The following is a 25,432-nucleotide window of genomic DNA, read 5'->3' on the forward strand; positions in this document are numbered from 1 at the left end:
GCTGGAACAGGTCCAGAGGAGGGCAACACAGCTGGGGAAGGGTCTGGAGAACAGGGCTGGGGAGGAGCAGCTGAGGGTGTTCAGCCTGGAGGGGGCTGAGGAAAGATCTCATTGCTCTCTACAGACCCCTGAAAGGAGGCTGGAGCCAGGTGAGGGTTGGGCTCTTCTCCCTAGACTCAGGGGATAGGAGAGGAAATGGCCTCAAATTGTGCCAGGGGAAGGTCAGGTTGGAGATGAGGAAAAATTTCTCTGCTGCAAGAGTGGTCAGGGACTGGCAGAGGCTGCCCAGGGAGGTGGTGGAGTCCCCATGCCCGGGAGGTGTTCAAGAGGAGTGTGGCCATGGCACTTTGGGCCGTGGTCTGGTGGCCATGCTGGGGTTGGGTTGCTGCTTAGAGGCCTTTTACCAGCAGAACAAAATACATCCATGATTCTATCAGAGCCCAAAGAAACCAGGGGTACAGCTCTGGCCTGGAGACTCTCTCCTTAGCTGAGGACATGCTGAGCTATTCTTGGAACCCTCATTTCCTATGAAATGAGTGAATGTGCTCTGCTGTGTGCCTGCAATAATCACCCTTGCAGGGAAACAGCCTGACCTCTGCCTGGCTCCTGTCCTGTGATCAGATCTCACTCCATGAGGAGGGAGTCAGCCAGGGGAAGGAAATTACAGCAGATAAACATTCATTTGGAGGCAGCTTCTTATTACCAGAGTGGGCTTATCAAGATGTCCCAAACCATCTGTAAATAAAACCTGCAGTCCAAGGCTGGGTGTCCTGAGAACTCCACCTGAGCTGCTTGGCAGGGGCTGCTGGAAGGAGCTAGGGACACCGGGAAGCACCAACAGCGTCAAACGGGGCCGGGATGGGAGCGCGATGCTTAGCCACAATGATCCCCTGGCAGCTCCTGAAACCTTCCTGGGAGGGATGGAAAGAGCCAGGAGAGCTCATCCCACACAGACCTGTTCCCAATGTAGAGGGGGGCCTCATCCTTCAGCCAGGTGACCGTGAGCTTCAGCGTGGGGTCGTGCCTCACCCGGCAGTGGAGGCGAGGCATGGAGCCCCTCTTCACCACCTGATCCTCTGGGCCCCTCACGATCCTGGTGGGGTCTGCACAAAGACAGCAGAGGAAGTGTTGGCCACTAAAACTTGGCTCTAGCCAGACCCCACCTCAAATCCTGCCTCCAGTTCTGCTGTCCCCAGCAGGAGAAGGACACAATGCTGCTGGAGAGAGTGCAGAGGAGGCCACAGAGATGCTCCAAGGGCTGCAGCAGCTCTGCTGTGAGCACAGCCTGAGGGAGCTGGGGCTGTGCAGCCTGCAGAGGAGAAGGCTCCAGGGGGACCTCAGAGCTGCCTGCCAGCACCTGAAGGGGGCTACAGGAAGGCTGCAGAGAGACTCTTCCTGAGGGTGTCTGAGCCAGGCCAAGGGGGAATGGTTTGAAGCTGAGGCAGAGCAGGGTGAGAGTGGAGCTGAGGAAGAAGTTCTGCAGTCAAGGGTGGTGAGGCTCTGGCACAGGCTGCCCAGGGAGGCTGTGGCTGCCTCCTGCCTGGGGGTGCTCAAGGCCAGGCTGGGTGAGATTTTAGCTGAGAGGAGTCCCTGCCCATGGTGGGGAGGTTGGAGGAGATGAGCTCTGAGGTCCCTTCCAACCTGAGAGCCACTGTAGGACTCTGTGAATCTGATGGGTCACAGCTCAGGAGCTCAATGAAGAGCAACCTTACTGGGGCAGGACTCCCACAGGTGCCACTGTCTGTCCAGCCTGCTGTAGGAAACTGCCTCTGATACTGAAGCTCTCAAATCAATTAATTTAACAAGCCATTAATTCCTGCTGACCCCTGAAAAAACTCTCCCCAGCCTCCTGTGTCAGCAACCAGTTCTGCTGACCCAGGAGAGCCCCACAGGAGGCTTGACTTGGAAGATGTTTTATTGCATTCAGTTAACCCTGAGGGGCACTTTGTGCTCCTTTCTGCATTGCTAATGGCACCTCACAGCCCAACCTCCCCTCCCAAAGCCTCCCTGCACCCTCACTGCATCCACAGCCTTGGCCTTTTCCCAGCATTGAAAGGGAATTTCTGTCATGGCCAGGGAGGAGGTGGAGTCCCCATCCCTGGAGCTGCTCCATGTGTGGCCATAGCACCTGGGGACATGGTTCAGTGGCCATGGTGGTGGTGGGATGATGGTTGGACTTGATGTGAGAGGTTTTATCCAACTTTGATGGTTCTGTGATTCCCTGCCCAGGACAGACATTCCCTGGGCAGGACACACATTCCCTGGGCAGAAGACACATTCCCCTGGACAGGACACACAATTCCCTGTTCAGTCTGGAGAAGAGAAGGCTCCCAGGTGACCTCATTGTGGCCTTCCAGGATCTGCAGGGGGCTACAGGAAGGCTGGGGAGGGACTGCTCAGGATCTCAGGCAGTGATAGGACTAGGGGGAATGGAATGAAGCTGGAGGTGGGGAGATTCAGGCTGGAGGTGAGGAGGAAGTTCTTCCCCATGAGAGTGGTGAAGCCCTGGAATGGGTTGTCCAGGGAGGTGGTTGGGGCCCTGGACCAGGCTGGCTGAGGCTGTGGCCAGGCTGACCTAGTGTGGGGTGTCCCTGCCCATGGCAGGGGGGCTGGAACTGGCTGATCCTTGTGCTCCCTTCCAACCCTGACTGATTCTATGATGCTATGACACAGCTCCTGTGCTGCAGGCAGGCTGCTGGAACCCACAGCCAACCCTCCCTCAACCTCCTTATTTCTGCCCAGCTCCACAAGATCCCTGAGACCCAGAGCCCTCTGTGGGCCCTACCTTTGACCTCCAGGCGAACCTGGGCCTCTGCCTTGCCCAGGATGTTGGTGGCCACACAGGTGTAGATGCCCTGGTCCTCCTTCCTGGCCATGCTCATCTCCAGGCTGCCGTTCTCGTGGGCTCTGTAGTTGCCTCCGTCCAGAGTGTTCCCCTGGCCGTTCTTAAACCTCACAACACCACCAAGTGCTATGGTAAGGGGATGGAAGAGCTGCAAAGCTCTCCCTCCCCACCCTCCTGGCCCGCCACAGGACCTGCTTGCAGCTCTTACCATCTCAAGGTGGGGATGGGAGAGCCAAAGAAGGGGCAGTCCAGGAGGGTCCTGTTGTTCTGGATCACCTTGATCAGCTGATTGCGGGGGGCCAGGATCCGTGGGGGCACATCTGCAGGCAGCACACCCCACAGGCAGTGAGACAGGGTGCAGACCACCGCTCCCCTGCCAGGCTTCTCACCCACCCTCCCTTCCCTTTCATCAACTCTCCCTTGGAAAGCTCTTTCTGCTCCCAGGGAGGTGGTGGAACAGCCTGGAGGTGCTCACAACAAGCGTGGCCGTGGCACCAGGGGCTGTGGCTCGGTGGCCATGGTGGGGCTGGGTTGAGGGTTGGCCCTGATGATCCCAGAGGGCTTTCCCAACCTTAGTGATCCTGTGATTCCATAGAATCATGGAAGAGACCTCAGAGATCATCTGCTCCAAGCTCCCCACCATGGGCAGGGGCAGCTCTCAGCATGACTCAGCTGCTCAAGGCCTCATCCAGCCAGGGAGGAGGCAGCCACAACCTCAACTAAGCCATGGCACCAGGCTCTTCCTAAACACCTCCAGGGATGGAGACTCCACCACCTCCCTGGGCAGCACATCCCAAGGGCCAATCTCTCTTGCTGTGCAGAATTTCTTCCTAGCATCCAGCCTAAACCTCCCCTGGCACAGCTTGAGACTGTGTCCTCTTGTTCTGGTGTTGGTTGCCTGGGAGAAGAGATCAACCCCCACCTGGCTACAACCCCCACCTGGATGCATTCCTGCGTGGACTACCCTGGCTGACCCTTCTTTGGCAGGGGGATGATCTCTGGAGGTCCCTTCCAAGCTCTGAGGTACTCTGGCAGTGTGCTAAAGCTTGACTGGAGGATGCCCTGAGAGGAGAGGCTGAGGGAGCTGGGAGAAAATCAGTCTGTGGGGTTTGCTTTCATCTGGATTTGAGTCCTGTGGCCAGTTCTGGGCAGCTGACAGAGAAGGACATTGAGACTCCTGAATGTGTCCAGAGAAGGGCAATGAGGCTGGGGAGGGGTCTGGGGCACAGCCCTGGGAGGAGAGGCTGAGGGAGCTGGGGTTGCTTAGCCTGGAGAAGAGGAGGCTCAGGGGAGACCTTCTTGCTCTCTGCAACTCCCTGCAGGGAGGTTGGAGCCAGGTGGGGGTTGGTCTCTTCTCCCAGGCAAGCAGCAGCAGAACAAGAGGACACAGTCTCAAGCTGTGCCAGGGGAAGTTTAGGCTGGAAGTGAGGAGAAAGTTCTTCCCAGAGAGAGTTGTTGGCCACTGGGATGTGCTGCCCAGGGAGGTGGTGGAGTCCCCAGCCCTGGAGGTGTTCCAGAGGGGATCGGATGTGGCACTTGGAGCCACGGTTTTGTTAGCCAGGAGGTGTTGGGTGGCAGCTTGGACTTGATGCTCTCTGAGGTCTTTGCCAAGCTGGTTTATTCTGTGCTGTCCCTGCCAGAGGCTCTCACCCAGGACGCTGACGAAGGCGTTGGCCAGGAGGTAGCCGTGCTCGTTGGAGGCGTTGCACTGGTACACAGCGCTGCTGCCGATCTGCGTGTCCCGGAACACGATGGTGTCCCCAGCCACCTCCCTGCTGGGGTTGGGGGGAGAAGCTTCAAACAGAGAGGGAGGGAGAGAGAGTACTCATTAGATCTGCAATGAAAATCCCCCAGCCTCTCACTGCTCACCTCCCTGCCTCAGCCCAGGCGGCAGTGGACGCTGGGATGCAGCCAGCTTGCGTGCGAGGCTCTCCTGCCCCTCCGCTCTGCCCTGCTCCACAGCTGCAGTACTGGGTCCAGTTCTGGGCTCCCCAGTGCAAAAGCCACAGGGAACTACTGGAGAGAGCCCAGGGGAGGCTGCAAAGATGCTGAGGGGCCTGGAGCAGCTCTGGGAGGAGAGGCTGAGCCCTAGGGGGGTGTTGAGCCTGGAGAAGAGCAGCCCCAGAGGGGAGCTGAGCAATGCTCAGCAAGAGCTGGAAGTGGGGAGCAAGAGCTGGAAGTGGGGGGCAAGAGGATAGGGCCAGACTCTGCTCAGTGGTGCTCAGGGACAGGACAAGGGGCAATGGGCACAAACTGGCACCCAGGAGGTTCCATCTGAAGTTGTTTGGTGTGAGGCTGCTGAAGCCCTGCAGCAGGCTGCCCAGAGAGGTTGTGGAGTCTCTCTGCAGAGCTTCCAACCCCCCCCAGCCATTGTGCTCCTGGGCAAGCTGCTGTGGGTGCCCTGCTGCAGCAGGGGGCTTGGACATCCTCCTCACTCTCCAGCTCTCCTGCCTTTAGCTGGAAAAAGCTCTCCTTGTCCCCACAGATGAGGATGATCCCCAGAGGTCCCTTCCAACCCTCACCATGCTGGGACTCTGAGGCTCAATTAACCCTGCCCCAGAGCTGCAGGGGGTTCATGTGCTGTGATGCTGTGCCTCACACCTCCCCCTCAGCCAGGTGTCAGGCACCCCAGCAGCAGCTCTGGCTCTGCTGCTCAGCCTTCAGACCCTTGGCTAGATGCTTTACACAGGAGGTGCAAGACTCTTACTCACCTTCTATGGGCTCACCATTCACCAGCCACTGGATGGAAGGCTTGGGGTTCCCATTGGCTCGACACACCAGCCTGCCATCCTCCCCAGGGGCCAGAATGAGGTTTTGGGGCTCATCCAACCAGTATGGAGCAGCTTTAAAGACACAGCAATACACCAGTCACAAACACAGCAGCCTGAGCTCATCCAGCCCCTCTCCACAGCTCCCTCCTGAGCTAGGGCAAGGAAAACATTGAGGGGCTGGACTAGATGACCTTTAAAGGTCCCTTCCAACCCAAACCATGCTAGGGAACACCATCCTGCTCTAGTGTGGGTTGTCCCTGCCCATGGCAGAGGGGTTGGAACTGGATGATCTTGAGGGCCCTTCCAACCCTAACAATTCTGTATGATTCTATGATCCTGCAGAGCTACAGCTCAGGGTCTGAAGGGGACCCACAGGAAGGCTGGGGAGGGGCTCATGGAGTGGCAGGATGAGGGAAAATGGTTTGAAACCAGAGCAGGAGAGATTTAGCTTGGACACCAGGAGGAAGCTCTGCACAGGGAGGGTGGTGAGACACTGAGACAGGCAGCCCAGGGATGGGGTTGAGGTTCCACCCCTGGAGACATTCAAGAGCAGACTGGATGTGGCCCTGGGCAGTTGGAGATGTCCCTGCTGACTGCAGGGGGGTTGGACAAGATGACCTTCAAGGGTCACTCCCAACCAAATGCAGCCTCAATCCTCTCAATCAAACCAAATCCTCTCAACCAAACCAAATGAATCCTCTCAGGTGGCCTTCCCTGGGGGGCAGCAAGGGTGGAAAGCCCTCTTCCCCTCATCTTTGGCCACACAAAGCCACAACCATGCCCCCCAGTGAAGCTCTGCTGAGGTCACCTCACGCTGCTTCTAGCTCAGTTTGGACACCAAGGAAGTCTGGCTGGATACAGCCCAGAGGCAGAGCTTGGTGCCCCAGGGCAGAGCATCCACTCCATGGGCATGCCATGAAAGGGGAGATTCAGGTTGGCTGTGAGGAAGAAGTTGTTCCCCAGGAGGGTGGTGAGAGCCTGGCACAGGCTGCCCAGGGAGGTGGTGGAAGCCTCAGCCCTGGAGCACAGCCAGCAGGGCCAGGGAGGGGATTCTGCTCTGCTGAGACCACAGCTGGAGCACTGCATCCAGTTCTCGAGCTTCTGTTCCAGGAAGGATCTGGAGGTGCTGGAAGGTGTCCAGAGCAGGGCCATGAGAATGAGCAGAGGGCTGGAGCTGCTCTGCTGTGAGGACAGACTGAGGGAGTTGGGGTTGTGCAGGCTGGAGAGGAGAAGGCTCTGAGGAGACCTCATTGTGGCCTTCCAGGATCTGAAGGGGGCTCCAAGAAAGCTGGGGAGGGACTCTGTAGGGTGTCAGGGAGGGATAGGACTGGGGGGAGGGGGATGGAACAAAACTAGAAGTGGGGAGATTCAGATTGGCTGTGAGGAAGAAGTTGTTCCCCAGGAGGGTGGTGAGAGCCTGGCACAGGCTGCCCAGGGAGGTGGTGGAAGCCTCCTGCCTGGAGGTGTTTGCAGCCAGGCTGGAGGTGGCTGTGAGCAACCTGCTGTGGGGTGAGGTGTCCCAGGCCGTGGCAGGGGGGTTGGAGCTGGCTGAGCCTCGAGCTCCCTTCCAAGGCTGAGAGCTGTGTGGTTGTGTGCCCTGGGCTGCTGGCTGGGAAGGTAGAAGAGAGGCAAGGCCAAGGTGACGTACCCTTCACTCTCACCGAGATCGTGTGCCGGATGCTGCCCATCTTGTTGGAGGCCAGGCAGAAGTATTCCCCAGAGTCCTCCTCCGAGACGTTGGAGATGCGAAGAGCCTTGTTGAAGTTCTCCAGCTTGGTTTTGCCTGCTGGCAGCTCTCCTCCCTTCTTGTACCACATGATGTCTGGCGCTGGGCTAAGGAGAAGGGGAGGAGCTCAGAGCTGGGGGTTTGCAAGACCGAGCTAAAATGCCTCCTAAAGGAGGAGGGGGGGAGGAGGGGGAGTGATGGTCCTGGCACTTGGAACCACTCAGAACCATGGAGGAGGATTGATCCAACTGCTGGGCCTCCCTCCTTCCTCCCACAGCCCCTAAAACCAGGGCCCTGAGCGTCACCAGGTGATGGAGGAGCAGGCTCCATCTCCACCCTCGTGCCTGGGGATGCAGACTGCAGGCCTGGCACCACCCCTGGGAGTGTGGCCACAAGCCCAGGGATGCTTTGGCCAACACATGCACCACAAAGCTCCCCCCCCAAGAGGAGCACCCAGGAGGCTCACAAACAGCTCTAAGGACAAAGCAGTGGAGGATCATCCTTAGGCAGCAGGAATCTGCTGGGAGCAGGGCTGCAAAACTCAGCCCTCCTGTTTGCCCCAGGCTCTGGGGCTCCAGGCAGGTGATGCTGGGCGATTAACAGCCCTTAAGAGGAGGGGAAGGATCCCTTTGCCTAGGCAGAGCTGCTTCCCCTGGCGACTCAGCACCCTGGGGGCCGCCCCCTCCCCATCTCCAGCAGCTGGGGGGGTGGTACATACACTCCTGAGGCGATGCACTCCAGCAGGAGGTCCACCCCTCTGAGCACCATCTGGCTGCTGGAGGTCCCGTAGGGAAACATGAAGCTGGGAGTTGTCTCTGAGATGCCTCGGGCTGAAATCAGCAGGAGAGAAAACAAGAACAAAAGGAAAAGTGCTTTTAAAGTCTCCTTTGCTGCAGCAGCAGAGGCAGGGCCAGAGGTCCACCTTGGGGGGTTGGGGGTTGGGGGTTTTTTTTTGGGGGGGGGGTAAGGGAGAAGCTGTCAAATTCCTGAGCAGCAGCTTGGGCTGCTGACCTCACCCAGGGATGGACCTGGAAAGTAGAGAAGGGCTCCAGGCAGTTTGTGTTGGAAGTAGAGAGGTTGTTTGGCAGACAGGGAGGGAAAGAAGCAGCACAAGGGCAGAGGGAGCTGAGCCAGGGGGATGGTGCCTGGTGCCACAGCAGCAGCTCCCACCAGGGCAGCACCTTCCCTGCCCAGCCCTGCCCCTGGCACGAAGAGCTGGGCTGAGATCAGGTGAGACATGGAAATATTGATGGACAGAACATGCAGTGAAGGGACAAATGGGCACAGGGAGGGTTTGCTTGGACAGCTGAGCTGCTTTGCCACAGAGACCTCCAAAGCATGGAGCATCCAAGAGCTGCTTGGGGCTTTGGGCAGCACCAAGGAGGTTTCCCACCCTGCCTGGGAGGAGAGAGCCCTTTGGAGAGGAACAACTCAGCCACCAAAAATGACAAAGATGAGGACTGGACAGGACAGCTCAAGAGGAGAATCCAGGGGGAGACACAGGACAGCTCTCTCTAGACACACACAGCAGCAAAGGTCTCTTTGCAGAGGGGGGGGTGAGAGAACTATTAGTGGGATAAATTCCATTGACAAGTGGAACTCCACAAACCAGAGCTGAATCAGTGAGGACAAACCAGGATGAGATGGGCTTGAAAGCAGCAGTAGCAGGGATGGAGGTTATGAGATCAGGGAAGGGCACAGAACGGGGCCAGGGCTGGCACAGGGACACCACAAGTGCTGGAGCCATGGAGGGAAGCCACCCTGGTGGGGGCTGGGGGTGCAGACCAAGCCCCCAGAGCTTTGCTTGCTCAGCAGGAGCAGGAGGCAGAGGCTTGTGGAGATGCCCATGTCTCGTTGGGAAGCCTCCACCTGAGCTCTGGCAGGGCAAAAGGGGCTGGGAAGAGGGATGGGAAGGAGTTCAAGGGCTGTGCATGGAGCTGCCTTCAGCCCTCAGCAGGGAAAGCCTGGGGAAGCTCTCTCCCCAGGGGGAAAGACCCCAGCCCCAGGAGGTGCCCCAGGAGTTACCCCAGCCCCAGGAGGTGCCCCAGGAGGTGCCCCAGCCCCTTGAAACAACTCCACACCTGTAGCATGGTCACCCCACCACCCCCCCAGACCCCACCCCCCACATGCTGGGCACAGGTTAGTCAATTACTTGATTAATTGATTACCAGGGCAGGCAAATCCTGACCTCACCCTGAAGGCTCAGTCCTCCACAGGCTGCTTGCCCACCTCTGGAGAGGACCCAGCCCCTGCTTGCTGAGAGCCCCCAGCCCATGCTGGGGCTCTGCTGGGGGGGCTGGCAGAGCCATTGGTTGGGTTTAAAGCCAATATTGATCAGCAGCTCCCCCAGCTCTGGCCAGGCTCAGGAGCACCTCTCTTCTCCTGGGATTAGGAGGTGGGGTGGGAGACTGGTTTGGAAGCCACCACTGGCTTTTCTTAGCCCCTGCTGGCTAACAGCAGGCTGCAGATCCCTCCCTCACTGAACCCTTTTGCTCAGGGGGGGTAAGAAGGAGAGAGAAGCAGCAGTGCAAGCCAGATTTTACCAGCCACAGGTTAATGATGACAATTAAAACATAAGGGAGAGGGATTAGTGACCTTCCCACTTGGTTCCCAACCCAACAGCAACACTGCAGAGCTGAGAACCTTTTGGCTGCTGTTGGCTTTGCCTTAGCACAGCACTCCTGAGGAAACAGTTTGCTATTTATACCAGGGAGGGGAAAGAGAAAACTCTCTCGAGGCAGAGGTGCTGCTCCAGCAGCTCCAGCTGGAAGCTGTGAGCCCTCCAAGTGTCTTACTCATCCCAGACAGAGCTGGGAAGATAAATCCCATGGCTATTTATTCCCTGCTCAGAAACAGCCTCTGCTTCCAAGGTGCTGGTGTCCCAGCCCCCATGGAACTGGAGCTGTTCAGCTGTGACCAAGGTCAGCCAGGAGCCAACCACCCCTCCAGCCCAGGCCTGAGCTGCTGGCATTCAAACTCCCTGGAGGGCAGCAATGGGAGCAGGGATAACCACACACATCCCCTCCTGCACAGCCTTAAAACATCTTCCCAGGGCTGCCAAAGGAAAAACAAGGGAAAGAAATAGGGAGGTGGGGGGTGGAATAAAACCCAACCAAGCCAACCCAAGCCAGAAAGCCAGACCTCCACTCCTGGCTCAAAACCAAGGTGAGAAACTTCTGCTCTCAAGAGACCAGATGAAGCCTTCCAGACCCATTGAGGTCATTTCCCCTTCACAGCTCCAGACAGCTGGCAAGGAGGCTTTGCAGGGAGGAGACCATGGGATGATGGAGTAGTTTGGGCTGGAAAACCCCTCCAAGGTCAGCAAGGCCAAGCATCAACCCAGCCCCACCATGGCCACCAAACCATGGCCACAGAGGCTTGTGAAGCCCTCCAGGGGTGGTGACTCCACCACCTCCCTGGGCAGCCTGACTCAAACCCTCAGCACTCTTGCAGGGAAGCTCCAGCACTTCTCTGCAGCTGGGGAGGAGAAGAGGTTTTGATTCACCAGTTCAGGAAGGAATTGCTGCCTTGGAGCTTAGATTTGCACAAGAGGGAAGGGTTGCATCCAGTGGCCCCCACAAAGTGTTCCAGGGTGGTGTTAAATGCAAAGAGCCCTTCCAGTGCCAGCAGCAGCTTTATCCTGAGCCCCTCTCAGCAGGGATCTGGAGTAAGCTGTGCAGCCAAGATCTCATTTTCCCAGCCAAGTGACTCCAGCTTCCCTTTCCCCTGACCAAAGGCATGCAGCAGGGGATCCAGAAGCCCAAGACCACCACAGAGACCTTCCTGCTGGACCCAGAGAGGGCTGTGAGCACCAAAGTGGTGCCCAGAGAGCGTGAAGCATCCTCCTGGAGATGCAAACATCCTTTGTGCTGCTGAGGTGCAGGATAACTGTACAGGAGAGCTCACCCCTGGGCTTCTCTTTGGTCCCTGGCCCTGAGAGGGAGGCATCTGCCCTTGCTCACCTCCCAGTGCCACAGGATGCAGCTGATGCCATTCCCAACCAAAGTTCCTTTGCAGGAGATCCCTCTCCCAACCTCTCCTGCACATCCTGTCAGACTACTCCCAGCCCATGTGCTGCCATCAGCCCTTCCTCCAAGGCTTCTTCCTCTGCTGAGCCTTCTCCAGCACCCTCAGAACCCTCCTGCTCCTGGCTGATGGTGAGATGCCAACATCCCAGTGCCCCCAGCAGGGAAGGGATGCCCAGGCTGCCTGCTGGCACGGGGAGGGCTCTGGCCAGGGACACTGAACCCAGTGCCCTTGCCTGGCACAGCCTCCTGTTCTCAAGCTCCAACTCTCCTGCTCTTAGCTGACAGAAGTCCTCCTTGTCCCCAGAAGCCCCCATGGAGGAAGGAAACGTGCCCTGGCTCCTGTGAGGCACAAACCAACCTGTGGCACTGGCTGGGGGAGGATGAGACAATGGCTGAGCAGCATTTTCTGCAGGGCACAGCTGGGGACCAGTACAGGGCATGGCTGGGGCTGTCCCCATCTTGCTGACCCAGCCCTGGTCCCACAGGCAGCAAGAAAGGCAGAGAGCAAATCCTGCCTGGCCATGGGGCAGTGAGGCTGAGTCACATCCCTCAGCACCACAACCCTCTGTCTTTGCAACAGCTCCAGGCATGGGCATTCAACCACCTCCCAGGGCAGCCTGCTGCAGTGTTTGAGAACCCTTGCAGCAAAGAAGTTTCTTCTCATGTCCAACCTAAAGCTCCCCTGGGGCAACCTGAGGCCATTTCCTTTCCTCCTGTCAACCCCCACCCGGCTCCAGCCTCCTCTCAGGGAGCTGCAGAGAGCAATGAGGTCTCCTCTCAGCCTCCTTTCCTCCAGCTCCCTCAGCTGCTCCTCCCCAGCCCTGTTCTCCAGACCCTTCCCCAGCTTTGAGACCTGCTCCATCCCCTCAGTGTCCCTTCTTGGAGTGAGGAGCCCAGAGTGAGCCCAGTCCTCAAGCTGTGGCCTCACCAGCACCAAGCACAGGGGAACAGTCCCTGCCCTGCTCCTGCTGGCCACACCATTGCTGATCCAAGCCAGGCTGCTGGTGGCCTTCTTGGCCACCTGGGCACCCCCTGGCTCCTCTTCAGCCAGCTGTTTCTGCAGACAGAGAGAAGGAGGAGGAGGAAGAGAGTCCTTAGACCACGAGCCTTTGGTGAGGAGCCAGCTGGGCTCCCAGCCCTGCAGCCTGGATCCTATTGACCCAAACACCTCTCTGCATCCCTACTTGATCAGCTCAACCGTTTTAAGCCCCCGGGGGGGGCTCCGTGGCGGCTGTTTGGCTCATCCTGTCCCACCCAGAGTCGAGGCCATGAACCCACAAAGGGGGGAGGGGGACGAGAAGAGGGGGTGGGGGCAGAGGAGCTGCCCAGTTAGCAGAGGAGATCAGTTGGGTTAGGCAGCAGGGGGTTAAGTGGGGAAGGAAGGGCTCCAGGCGCCGGGCTTGACTCACCACTGTACATGGCAGTGTGATTTCGTAAGGACGTTTCGTTATGGGGCTTCTCTGCAATAAACAAAAGACCATGAGCAGATCCAGGGCCACAAAGCAGGCAAAGGGGGGGCGGGGAGGGGGGGGAGGAGGAGGACGACACAGAAAACAAAATAACCTCCTGAAACACAAAAGCAACGAGGACGGGGGACAGCAGGGCTACAAAAGCACTCTGAGCACAGCTGCCTTCCGGGACAAAGAGCACAAAGGGAGAGGGGCGAGAGGGCTGGAGTCCTCCTACGTGATGGGAGGACAGCACAAAGGTCTGAGGAGAGCGTCAGAAATGTTTCCTTGGAGGGGTTTGTCTCGATGGTGGAAGGGCAGGAGGATCTCTGGGGGAAAAGCAGTTCCATCCGGAGGAGAGAAAAGCTCTTCTCTCTGTTTCATAACCAGGAGGGACAAATGGAGCCAGGGAATTGCTTGCCTTGGAAAAGACCTCCAGGATCATCCCAGTCCAAGCAGCAACCCAACCCCACCGTGGCCACCAAACCCTGGCCCCAAGTGCCACAGCCACAGGTTCCTTGAACCCCCTCCAGGGATGGGGACTCCACCACCTCCCTGGGCAGCCTCCTCCAGGCCCTGACCACTCTTGCAGCAAAGAAACTCTTCCTCATCTCCAACCTGACCTTCCCCTGGCACAATTTCAGGGCCATTTCTTCTCCTTCTGTCACCTGACACGGGGAGAAGAGCCCAACCCCCACCTCACCCCAACCTCCTTCCAGGAGCTGTAGAGAGCAAGGAGGCTCTGGCTCCTTTTAGCCAAAGGTGAAGCAGAGAGGCTGGCCACAGCCAGGCAGCAGCAGCAGCAGCGATGCAGAGAGGGATGACAAAGGTGAGCAAATAAAGATAGTCATCATAATGAGGCTCTAGAAGCATAATTGGCTGTAAACCCCCCTGCTAATTACACGGTAATTAAAGCTGATTGTGATAGGTGCGAACCACCAGCTCCTCAGCACCAGCCTGCTCTTGGTTACTGACAACCACCCCCCCCACTCATCCCCTCTGCTAGAAAGAGAAGGGGAATGGCCTCCAGGAGCCCTGGAGGAGGGGGGGATGCTCCATGCTGCCCTCCCCAGCTCACTGCCTGACCCCAAATACTCTCTCGGTGTCTGAGGACACCTGGCTCCCGCCGGGAGGTGGCAAAGAATGGCTCAGGTTGGGAGGGACTCCAGAGGCCATCTGCTCCAACCTGGGCAGGGTCACCTCTCAACCAGCTTTGGTTACCCAAGGCCTCACCCAGCCTGGGCTTGAGCACCCCCAGGCAGCAGGCAGCCACAGCCCCCCCTGGGCAAACCCCTTCCAGAGCCTCACCACCTGCACAGCTTCTTCCTCAGCTCCACTCTAACCCTGCTCTGCCTCAGCTTCAAACCCTTCCCCCTTGGCCTGGCTCCAGACACCCTCAGGAAAAGTCCTTCTGCAGCCTTCCTGGAGGATGCTTTCAGCTGCTGGCAGGCAGCTCTGAGGTCCCCCTGGAGCCTTCTCTTCTCCATGCTGAACACCCCCAGCTCCCTCAGCCTGTGCTCACAGCAGAGGTGCTGCAGCCCGATGCCCAGCTGCTGTCCCCTACCCAACAGGAGATGCAGGAAGCTGAGTTTGCTACCACAGAGTTGCTGCTCTGAGCCTCAGGTCCTCAGCCACACACCAGATCTCTGTGCCCTGGGGCCAAGAGAGCCCAGCAGGCACCCAAGGGCTACCAGAACACCACAGAAGCTCTCTGCAGGGGTGCATCACCCCCTCCAAGCCATCACATCTGTCCCCTCTTGCACCCAGGCCATGGCAGTCCCATGCAGCTGGGGAAGGTCTGTCAGGACAGCCAGGGCTGATGGCTTCAGGCTGAGATGGTTGAACATCCTGAGCCACATCCAAGCTGCTCTCCTCTGAGCACTGCAGGCATGAAGAGTGTTCTGTGTCCTCACAGGGGAGCACTCAGAGCCTGGGCTCTTCAACCAGGAAGGGGCTCTGGGGGCTCATGGGGTGGTGTTTGCCTCTGATGAGCACAGCAGATGCTGCCCAGGAAAGCTTCCAGAGAGGGCCCAGGATGGTGGGGAAGCCCAGGAGCAAGAGGCTGTGGTGGCTGCAAGCTGCCTGCAGCAGGAAGGGACTGCGAGCTACCTGCTGCAGGAGGGGCTGCAGCTACCCGCAGCGGGAGGGGGCTGCAGCTACCCACAGCAGGAGGAGGCTGCAGCTACCCACAGCAGGAGGGGCTGCAGCTACCCGCAGCGGGAGGGGGCTGCAGCTACCCACAGCAGGAGGAGGCTGCAGCTACCCACAGCAGGAGGGGCTGCCGCTGCCTGCAGCGGGAGGGGGCTCAAGCCACCTGCAGTGGGAGGGGGCTCAAGCCACCTGCAGCAGGAGGGGCTGCAGCTGCCTGCAGCAGGAGGGGCTGCAGCTGCCTGCAGCAGGAGGGGGCTGCAGCTGCCCGCAGCAGGAGGGGGCTGCAGCTGCCCGCAGCAGGAGGGGCTGAAGCTGCCCGCAGCAGGAGGGGCTGCAGCTGCCCGCAGCAGGAGGAGGCTGCAGCTACCCGCAGCGGGAGGGGCTGCAGCTACCCGCAGCGGGAGGGGCTGCAAGCTGCCTGCAGCGGGAGGGAGCTGCAGCTGCCTGCAGCGGGAGGGAGCTGCAGCTGCCTGCAGCAGGAGGGAGCTGCAGCTGCCTGCAGCAGGAGGGAGCTGCAGCTGCCTGCAGCAGGAGGGAGCTGCAGCTGCCTGCAGCAGGAGGGAGCTGCAGCTGCCTGCAGCAGGAGGGAGCTGCAGCTGCCTGCAGAGAAATCCTCCAGGATTTCTCCCTTGTTTTCTCTAGAGCTTGACAATCTCCGAGCCACTGAGTCAGCTGGATGGGGAAAGAGCCACCCAGGAGCTCCTCCTCCCCCCCAGGAGGATGCTCTGCCCCGTGGTGGCACCGAGGCTGTTGGCCATCCCAAGCATGTGCCACGTGGACATGCTCAGACCCCAACAGCTCAGGCCCTCCATGTCCCAGAGAGAAGCTAGACAGCAGGCTGGACACCCCCAGCTCCCTCAGCCTGGCCTCACAGCAGAGCTGCTCCAGCCCCTGGATCGTCTTTGTGGCCTTCTCATGCTGGGGACACCAGACCTGGAGGCAGGATTTGAGGTGGGGTCTCAGAGTGAAGGGGCAGAATGCCCTCTCCATGCTGCTGGAGGCAAAGCAGCCACCTCTCCCTGCCAGGGTGGCCATCCAAGGACCACCATTCCTCACCCAAACCGGTCCTTGTGCTGCCCTAAGCACCACGAAGGGAAGCATCCCCTTCTCCCTGGGTGGTCTCGGTGCTGTCAAGGGCAGAAAGAAGATGTCTGGGAGGAAAACCCTGCCCAGGAGAGGCCAGGGGAGACCCCTCCTGAGTGCCCACCGTGACACTTACTGGTTTTCACCTTGAGGGTGTAGGGGTTCTTCTGCTGGATGGTGTGGGTGAAGTGGAAGCGTGCATTGCAGCTGTAGTCGGTCTGAGCGTCCTGCAGGATGACATTGGAGAAGTAGAGGTCCCCATTCTGGCCCTGGGACACACGTTTGTCCTGCTGGATGGGCTCCATGGCTGCAGAGGAGGTCAGACACCCACAGCAGGTCAGACCCTCCCAGGCCACACCTGGCTGCCTCCAAGCTCTGGGCTAGCAGCACCAAGCCCAAACACAGGGAGCTGGAGGAGGTTCCCCTGACTCACAGCTGCTCATCCAGAAGATGACAGGAGGGGGCAGGCCAGGGGGTGGGTTGCACTGGAGGCTGAGAGGAGCACCTTCATCCACCTCAATCACATCCACCTTCTCCTTGGGCCACAGGGGAGACTCTGCCACGAGAAGGAAAGGCACCACGTGAGGGAGGGAGAGGGGGAGGGAGGGTGCTGAGCCCTTCCCGGTGGACCTGGCCTGGTTTCAATGCAGCAGCCTCAAAGCAAACTTCATTTCTATGTGTGCAAGGCTCCCCTACACCCAGGTGGAGAGTTCCCCCCATAGCTACACCCACAACCACCAGGCCTTCCCCTTGGTCCTGTGGCTGGGTACATCCCAACACACAGAGCAGGTCATAGAATGGTTTGGGCTGGAAGGCTCCTTCGAGATCAGCCAGTTCCAAGCCCCCTGCCATGGGCAGGGACACCTCCCACCAGCCCAGGCTGCTCAAGACCCTGTCAAACCTGGCCTTGAACACCTCCAGGGAGGAGACTTCCTGGGCAACCTCTTCCACTGTCTCCCCACCCTCACTGCAAAGAATTTCTTCCTCACCTCCAGTCTCAATCTCCCCTCTCCCACTTTAAACCCACTCCCCTCTGCCCTATCACCTGAAATCCTCCTAAAGAAGTCCCTCCCCACCTTCTGTAGTTGAGTTCCTTTGCACACAGTCCCTCTGCAGCCTTCTTGCAGCCCCCTTCAGCTAGCAGAAGGCAGCTCTAAGGTCTCCTTCTCCAGGGCTGAGCGCCCCCAGCTCCCTCCACCGCTAGCAAGACCTCACTGAGCGCAGTCAGTTCCTCAGCCTGGGGGCTGCTGGGGACTGCTGCTACCGACTGGACAGATGGGCAGAGCCCAACAGGATGGCATTCAACAAGTCCAAGTGCCAGGGGCTGCACTTTGGCTATGGCAATCCCATGCAGAGCTACAGGCTGGGGTCAGAGTGGCTGAGAGCTGCCAAACAGAGAGGGACCTGGGGGTGCTGATCGACAGCCACCTGAATATGAGCCAGCAGTGTGCCCAGGTGGCCAGGAGGGCCAATAGCATCCTGGCCTGCATTAGGAATTGTGTGGCCAGCAGGAGCAGGGAGGTCATAGTACCCCTGGACTCTGCTCTGGTTAGGCCGCACCTTGAGTACTGTGTCCAGTTCTGGGCTCCTCAGTTTAAGAAGGACATTGAGAGACTTGAGTGTGTCCAGAGAAGGGCAACAAGGCTGGGGAGAGGCCTTGAGCACAGCCCTGTGAGGAGAGGCTGAGGGAGCTGGGATTGTTTAGCCTGGAGAAGAGGAGGCTCAGGGGAGACCTCATTGCCCTCTACAACTACGTGAGGGGTGGTTGTAGCCAGGAAGGGGTTGGCCTCTTCTCCCAGGCAACCAGCACCAGAACAAGAGGACACAGCCTCAAGCTGTGCCAGGGGAGGTTCAGACTCGAGGTGAGGAGGAAGTTCTTCACCAAGCGAGTCATTCGGCATTGGAATGTGCTGCCCAGGGAGGTGGTTGAGTCATCGACCCTGGAGGCGTTCAAGGGGAGATTGGACGTGGCACTTGGTGCCATGTTCTAGGCATGGGGTCTGTGTTGATAGGTTGGACTCCATGATCCTCGAGGTCCTTTCCAACCTAAGTGATACTGTGATACTGTGATAGTGTGATACTCACTGGAGACCTGGAGGTGGATCTTGCTGGAGAGGGCGGTGCCGTAGTCGTTGCGGGCGAAGCATTGGTACTCCCCCTCGTAGTCGTCCGGCCGCCCCCCGCTGTGGAAGTCGATGACCAAGGTCCCCGACCGCCGCCGCATCGACACCCTGGGGTCCTTGGCCACGTTGAAGAACTTCCCATTCCGTGTCCAGGAGAAGCTGCGAGCGTGGGGGGGGAGAGGTTGGGTTTGTAGCCGCGGACCGGACCGCACCGCCCCGGCCGGAGCCTTACCTGCGCCGTGCTGGAGCTAAGGGCAGCTCCGCCGCAGCCAGCCCGAAGGAGCAGCACGGCTCCAGGGCAAGGAGGGCTGGGGATGCACTTACGTGGGAACTGGGTTCCCTTTGGCTTCACATTCGATGAAGATGTCATCCCTCGGGTCGACGATGTAGTCCTTCACGGACTGCTTGGTGATTGTGGGGGGCTGAGGCACTGCAAAGCAAAGGGAAAGCCGTGGGGAGGGTGGTGGGAGGAGGGGGAATCCCCTCTCTGCCCTCCTGCAGCAGATCCCGGTGGGATTCCAGCTTCTTCCCCAGGCTGGTTGTGCAGTTTGTGGTTTAAAGCCCTTCAACACCTGAGGAAGGCAGTGTGAGCAGCTGGGGGGGTTGCTGCTCAAGCAGTTCTGGGGGGGTGCTGCTCCAGCAGATGTGGGGGGTTGGGGGGGTGCTGCTCATCACCCCTTGGACCACAGGCAGTGCTCAGACTCCCTTTTGGAGCCAGGCAGCCCTTTCCCCACCCAGCAGCTTGGTCTCAGTAAGAGATGCCACACTTCCATCTCCCTGCTGCTGCAGGTGGGTGGAATGAGTTGGGTCAAAAGCCATCCTGGCTGTGTAGCACCAGGAGACAGGTTGTGGCTGGGACAAGGAGAAAGAGCTGCTGTGAGAGCTTTGCAAGGCACTGCCAGTGCCAGGAAGGGGCTCAAACCCTGCCAGCTTTACCCCAAAGGAGCACAGCTGTGGTGCTGAGGACAGAGCCAGCCCTGCTGCCTGCCTGCCAGCCAGCCCGTGGAGCTGAGCTTGGCACAGAGGCCATGCCAGGCCTGCTCCCCACCCTGAGATGTGGCCTGAGCAGTTACAAACCCCTGCAGAACCAGCATTTGCATCCCAAGGAGACAGCCTGTGTCACTAGAGCCCTTCCAGGGAAAGCAGCACAGCCTCCTCCCAGGCTGCTCCAGCACCTCCTGTACCTCCCTCAGCCATGCAGGAGTGGTTTGTCCTGCCTCTGGCCAGCCCTGGCACTGGAGGGGGTGATGCACCGACCCACACCGTGTGCCAAGGACCACCACCTCCAGCTCCCCCCCATGCTGGCAGAGCCCCCAGCTGAGGATGGAGCCCTGGTGCCCTGTTTGGGCCATGCAGAGGGTGAGGAGCACACTTACATTCACTCTGAATGTTTGCTGTGATTCCCAAAGTGCAAGCATGATGAGGGAAAGAGAAAAGGTTAATTGAGGAGCAAACCAATCCACCTCCACCCAGGCATGCAGAGCCCCCACGGGCCCTGCAGACACCACACACAAACCCTGGCACAAGGCAACCTCTCCTCTGAGCTGCCTCCTGACTGCACACAGGGCAGAAGCTGCTGCTCTGGGGGTCCTGCCAGCTGCCTCTGCAGCAGAAGGGTTTAGGCCCCCCACAAAAGGGAGCAGAGGCTGCCTGGAAGGGCTTTGGTGTGGTGCTGGTGGCCCCCATGGTCCAGGGGGTCACCTGCAGCAGTTAGCAACCTTCCCTTCTTCCCCATGGCCAACCTTACTCTGAGCCCCAGCTGGGCCAGAGGTTAATATGTGCCTGAGAAAGCCCTGAGTGGCTTTTTAAGTGGTGCTCAGACTCAGAGGAGAGCTGAGGAGCTGCTGCAGGCTGCTTGAGCCTTTCTCCAGCAGCTGTCAGCATTTCTCTTCCTTTTCCAAGGCCAGGTCACCCTCAAGGAGCAAAACTGCTTCTCCCCTGCTGCAGGGCTCCAGCAGCAGGCAGCTGTGTGCTGAGCCCTTCCCTTCTCCCCCACCTGCAACCCCACACAACTTCTGGGCTGTTAGAGGTTGCCAACAGAGCATCAGACCCGAAGGAACCACCCAGCTGTGTGCACCAGGGGGAAAATACCCCCACAGCTGGGAGCAGGAGTGCCCCAGGGGGGTGAGGGGGAGGCAGATGTTAGCATCCACAGCTGGGGAAGGAGCTGGGTTTAGACCAGGCATGAGGAAGAAATTCATCCCCACGAGGCTGCTGAGCCACTGGAACAGAGGAATTGTGGAGGCTCCAAGGCTGGAAGGGTTCCAAGTCAGGCTGGATGAGGCTCTGAGGTCTCCCTGCCTTGTCTGCCCTGGAACCAGATCATCTTTGGGACCCCTTTATTCCTGCCCCCTCCCTCAGTGGTTCCCAGCAACAGGACAAGAGGTAATGAGCACAAAGTTGAGCACAGGAAGTTGCATGAGGAGGAACTTCTTCCCTGTGAGGGTGGTGGAGCCCTGGGGCAGGCTGCCCAAGGAGGCTGTGGATCTTTTGCATCCACAAAGCCACCTGGCCACCAGGCTGTGCAGCCTGCTCTCTGTGCCCCTGCTCTGGCAGGGGGCTTGGACTGGATGCTCTCCCCAGGTCCTTTCCACCCTGGGGTGCTGTGATCTTTAAGGTCCCTTCCAACCCAAACCCACTCTGTGCTTCTAAGCTGTGAAATGGAGCAGAGCAGGGACTGCAGCCCTGCCCCAGCTCCCAGTGCTTTCAAGACCCACAGATATTGATTCCCCTCCGTGAATCAGAGCTTTCCCACCCATCCTCCTCACTCCTTTCCAAGATCTATCCTGAATCCACTGCCTCCATCTTTTGTTTCCCTCCTCCCCATGCTGCTGCTCAGAGTCAGGGCTGAGCTGAGGTGCCACAGCTCCAGCCAGCACAGCCCAGAGGGGAGAGGTTTCTGCCCATCAAGAGCTTGGCCTGGCCCTTCACAGCCTGGGTGGAGAGCCCAGCAGAGAGCTGGAGCTTTGGCTGCTCTGCTGTGGAGGATCTCTGTGCCCTGCCCTGTCAGGAGAGATTCCCTGCAGCAACAGACTGATCATTATTAATAGCTGCTCCAGGAGGAAGCTGGGACACAGAGACATTATGAAACTGGTTTCCAGAGCAGTGGCTGAGCAGCTCTCAGTGTGACCTCCCTCCCTCCCTCCCTGCTCTCAAAGTGCATTCAAACAAGTGCTGCATTTCCCATGTGCTGGGCTGCTGCTGCAGCAGGTTGCTCAGAGCCCCAAACCCACCTGAGCTGCAGTGGGGGGCAGCTCCCTCCCCTCTGGGCAGCCTGGGCCAGGCTCTCACCACCCTCAGTGTCAAACATTTCTCCCTGCTCTCCACTCTGAGTCTCCCTCTTTTAGTTTCAAACCATCCCCCCCCTTCCCCCTTGTCCTGCCCCAGCAGGCCCTGCTCCAATGCCTGTCCCCAGCTTCCTTTCAGGCCACCAGAAGGTTTCCCTGGAGCCTTCTCTTCTCCAGGCTGAACAGCTCCAACTCCCTCAGCCTGGCCTCCCAGCAGAGGGGTCCCAGCCCCCCAGTACTTACAATCCAGAGGGACTTCAATGGTGCTGATGAGGTGAAGGCAGAGAGCAAAGGCTATGGCTGCACAGGGGAGCTGGGCTCTGTGCATGACCATTGTGGATGCCCAGGGCAGCAGCAGGACCTCAGTCACGTCCCTCCAGGTGAGCAGAGCAGCAGCACATGCAGGTGGATCCTCAGCTGCAAGACACAACACAAAGCAGTGGTCACTGAGCCCCCCCCAGCCCTGCTGAGGACTGCACAGCCTTCATTTTCCACCCCCTCCCCTTTTGTGTTGCTGTTAATAAACCCAGAGGTTAAGCACAGGTTCAAAGGAGAGCAAAAAGGACAGGGAGGAGGAAATGGCCTCAGGTTGCACCACAGGAGCCTTGAGTTGGACATGAGGAACAATTTCCTTCCCAAAAGGGTTGTCAAGCCCTGGGCCCCCTCTGGGGCTGCTCTTCTCCAGGCTCTCAGCCTTTGCTCCTCACAGAGCTGCTCCAAGCCTCTCAGCAGCTCTGTAGCCTTCCCTGGACCCTCCCCAGCAGTTCTCTGTCCCTCTTGAACTGGGGAGCACAGAACTGGACACAACACTGCAGCTGCAGCCTCACCAGGGCAGAGCAGAGGGGAAGGAGACCCTCCCTAACTCTCCTCCTCATGCCCCCCAGAACCACTGAGACACCTAACTCCACTTCCCCATTGCTCTTATGGGGAGCAAGATGAGCTTCATGCTTCCTCCACCCAGCCCTCCCCTTGCCCAGCTTTGGGGGGGATGAAGCTCTGCAGGTCCTCACTTTGGGGCTGAAGCCCAAAGGAGCTCAGCAGCTCCACCAGATGACAGGGAGCAGGTTGGGGAGGGGCTGGGAGGGCAGAGCTGCTTTGACCTTTGGGTTGGTTGCATGCAGTTTCTTTTGTGCTGGTTCTGAGGCTTTTCCAGTCCAGCTGTTCCACCAGAAACAGCTGAAGGACACAATAATTACAGGCCTGGGCCAGTAATTAAAGTCATGTCCAGGACTCCTGCAGCCCTGTGATCAGGTCATGCTGAACAAAGCTTTCCCAATTGCTCCTTTGGCTTTCTGTCTAAGGGAGGACCTCAGCTTGATCTGTAGCCTGCCTTCCTTCCTTATTCCAAGGGCTTTGTCTCTCCACTTGCAGCTTCAGATGAGTAATGGATCAGCTGCTTCGATGCCTTCCTGTTCCCAAGCACAAGCCTGGCTTGGGAACCCAATCAGCCTCATGCTGCAGGCAGAGATTTAAGGCAGGCTGAAGGTTTGTGGTGCCCTTGCTCTGCTCACACACTGATGCTTCCCAGCCCCATCACAAAAAGCCCTCTAAATCCTCCTCCCTTCGCAGCTGTGGGCTGGGAGGGGAGGTGCCAGACAGAGCACATGGCTCTGTGTGCTGCTGGCAGCCTGGGAAGCACAGAAGCTCTTGGGGCTCTTTACTGTGAAACACTTGGCCCTGACCTGAGGGAGAAGGATCTTGGCACAGGTGCTTGCCTGGGGGGTATTGGCACACACACTTTGTGCCAGAGCAGGGCACCCACAGCAGCTTGCCCAGGATCACAGTGGCCTAGGGGGGGTTGGAATTGCTCTAGAGAATAGGAATGGAGCTGGAGGTGAGGAGATTCAGGCTGGAGGTGAGGAGGAGGTTCTCCACCATGAAAGTGGTGAAGCCCTGGAATGGGCTGTCCAGGGAGGTGGTTGAGGCCCCAGCCCTGGAGGTGTTTAAGGCCAGGCTGGATGAGGCTCTGGCCAGGCTGATCTAGTGTGGGGTGTCCCTGCCCATGGCAGGGGGGTTGGAACTGGCTGATCCTTGTGCTCCCTTCCAACCCTGACTGATTCTATGATACCATGAACCTCCCTCTCTGGGCAGCCTGCTCCAGGGCTCCGGCACCCTCCCACTGAAGCATTTTCTCCTCCTGTTGAGATGGAACCTCCTGGGTGCCAGTTTGTGCCCATTTCCCCTTGCCCTGTCCCTGGGCACCACTGGCAAGGGTCTGGCAGCCTGCTGCAGGCCAGCATGCCAGGCCCTGGGGCTGTAGCAAAGGCTGCTGTGCACAGCAGGGAGAGGGAAAGTTGCAGAGATCCTTTCTGAGCTGCAAAAGGAAGCAGCAAGGACCTTGTGGCTCCGGCCTGAAACCATGAGCTGAGCTGTAGGGGAAGGAGCCCAGGAGCTTCCAGTGCTGCTGGACCAGCCAGGGAGAAGTCTCTATGGCCTCATGTCCATGCTGAGCAGCACCCAGCAGGAGCAAGTAGTAAAAGCCAGGACAGAGGAGACAGAAAATGCTTCCCTGCCCCTGGAAGGGCCAAGGCTGGGCTCCTGCAGGGCCTCTCTGTCCCGGGGCAGATGTGGGTGCAGCTCAGCCAGCCCCAGGAACAATCCAGGGCTGTGCCTGGCTGTGTAGGTGGGTCTGGGACAGGCAGTGCTGGGAGGAACACAGCTCACATTGTCAGGGCTGCTCCTAGCCCAGGGCCATCTCTCCAGCACAGGGCTGGAGCTGCCTTGGGGACACAGAGTCACAGCACCGTGGCATGGCTTGGAGCTTGCAAGCTCACCCAGCCCAACCTCCCTGCAGCCAGCAGGGACAGCCCCAGCTGGAGCAGGCTGCTCAGAGCCTGACCTGCAGTGGGGCCAGGGATGGGGCAGCTCCCAGCTCTCTGGGCAGCCTGGGCCAGGCTCTCCCCACCCTCAGCAGGAAGAATTTCTTCCCTCTTGGAGTGAGAGGCCCAGACCTGGAGCCAGGACTCAAGGTGTGGCCTCTCCAGTGCCGAGTCCAGGAGGACAATCCCTGCCCTGGTGCTGGACACACATCCAAGGCAGGATGCTGGTGGCCTTCTCAGCCACCTGGGCACATGCTGGGCCATGCTGAGCCAGCTGTTGACCAGCACCTCCAGGTCTCTCTCTGCTGGGCAGCTTTCCAGCCACTCTCTCCCACTCCCATCCTACCCTGGGGGAGGTCTGAGCACCCTGAGCCTTGGGGGCACAACTCTCACTGGGGCTGGGCTGAGCTTCATTGCCTTCTCCCCAGCTCCCTGCAGCCAGCAGGGACATCCCCAAGTGGAGCAGGCTGCTCAGAGCCCCAAACAGCCTGACCTGGAGTGGTTCCAGGCGTGGGGCAGCTCCCAGCTCTCCAGGCACACCAGAGAGGCTCTCACCAAGTGGTTCCTAGCACCATAGTATCATAGAATCAGCCAGGGCTGGAAGGGAGCACAAGGATCAGCCAGTTCCAACCCCCCTGCCATGGGCAGGGACACCCCACACTAGATCAGCCTGGCCAGAGCCTCAGCCACCTCCCTGGACAACCCATCCCAGGGCTTCACCACTCTCATGGGGAAGAACTTCCTCCTCCCCTCCAGCCTGAATCTCCCCACCTCCAGCTTCATTCCATTCCCCCTTAGCTCCTGGCTCCAGCACCAACCCCCCCCAGTGCCTCTGGACAAGGCCCTGCTGGAAGCAGATCTTTCAGAGCTGCAGAGTGGAGCAGGACTCTGACTCCTGTCTCAGGCACTGCTGGAGCTCAGCAGCCTCCCAGCTGCTCTGGGTGGGAGCCTCCCTCCCACCCCCTGCCAGGCTGCACTGAGCCTGGGGTGCACAAATATCACTAGGGCTGGGCTGAACTTCCTTTCCTTCTCCACCAGACCTCCTGGAGTGATGATGGAAGCCAATCCCTCCCCTGGAGCCCTGCTGCCACGCAGTGACCGTGGGGCACCGAGGCAGGTGGTGCAGGGGGGGGTGGACAGAGGGCTGCAGA

General features: G+C 59.1%; 1 protein-coding gene across 27 annotated transcripts in view; it reads right to left on the minus strand.

The window, feature by feature from the left end:
- Window positions 1-25,432, minus strand: part of NFASC (neurofascin) — a 118,805-nt gene that overhangs the window by 51,096 nt on the left and 42,277 nt on the right. For 15 of the 27 annotated variants that reach the window (XM_068159670.1, XM_068159674.1, XM_068159673.1 and 12 more), the window contains exons 2-15: window positions 21,706-21,879; window positions 19,552-19,569; window positions 18,500-18,605; window positions 18,138-18,334; window positions 16,486-16,608; window positions 16,189-16,359; window positions 12,780-12,830; window positions 8,061-8,172; window positions 7,265-7,449; window positions 5,557-5,688; window positions 4,496-4,639; window positions 3,054-3,165; window positions 2,786-2,952; window positions 956-1,103 (exon numbers count right to left, since the gene is read on the minus strand). In XM_068159670.1, coding sequence (XP_068015771.1) covers window positions 956-1,103; window positions 2,786-2,952; window positions 3,054-3,165; window positions 4,496-4,639; window positions 5,557-5,688; window positions 7,265-7,449; window positions 8,061-8,172; window positions 12,780-12,830; window positions 16,189-16,359; window positions 16,486-16,608; window positions 18,138-18,334; window positions 18,500-18,605; window positions 19,552-19,569; window positions 21,706-21,796 — 1,757 coding nt within the window. In that variant the 5' untranslated portion in view covers window positions 21,797-21,879. The remainder of the gene's footprint in view (window positions 1-955; window positions 1,104-2,785; window positions 2,953-3,053; window positions 3,166-4,495; window positions 4,640-5,556; window positions 5,689-7,264; window positions 7,450-8,060; window positions 8,173-12,779; window positions 12,831-16,188; window positions 16,360-16,485; window positions 16,609-18,137; window positions 18,335-18,499; window positions 18,606-19,551; window positions 19,570-21,705; window positions 21,880-25,432) is intronic. The other 12 variants (XM_068159675.1, XM_068159684.1, XM_068159682.1 and 9 more) reach the window with 3 other exon arrangements.

Source organism: Melanerpes formicivorus, unplaced genomic scaffold (assembly GCF_026170545.1).
Source record: "Melanerpes formicivorus ecotype bairdi unplaced genomic scaffold, bMelFor1.0.p_v2 SCAF_46, whole genome shotgun sequence".
NCBI lineage: Eukaryota > Metazoa > Chordata > Aves > Piciformes > Picidae > Melanerpes > Melanerpes formicivorus.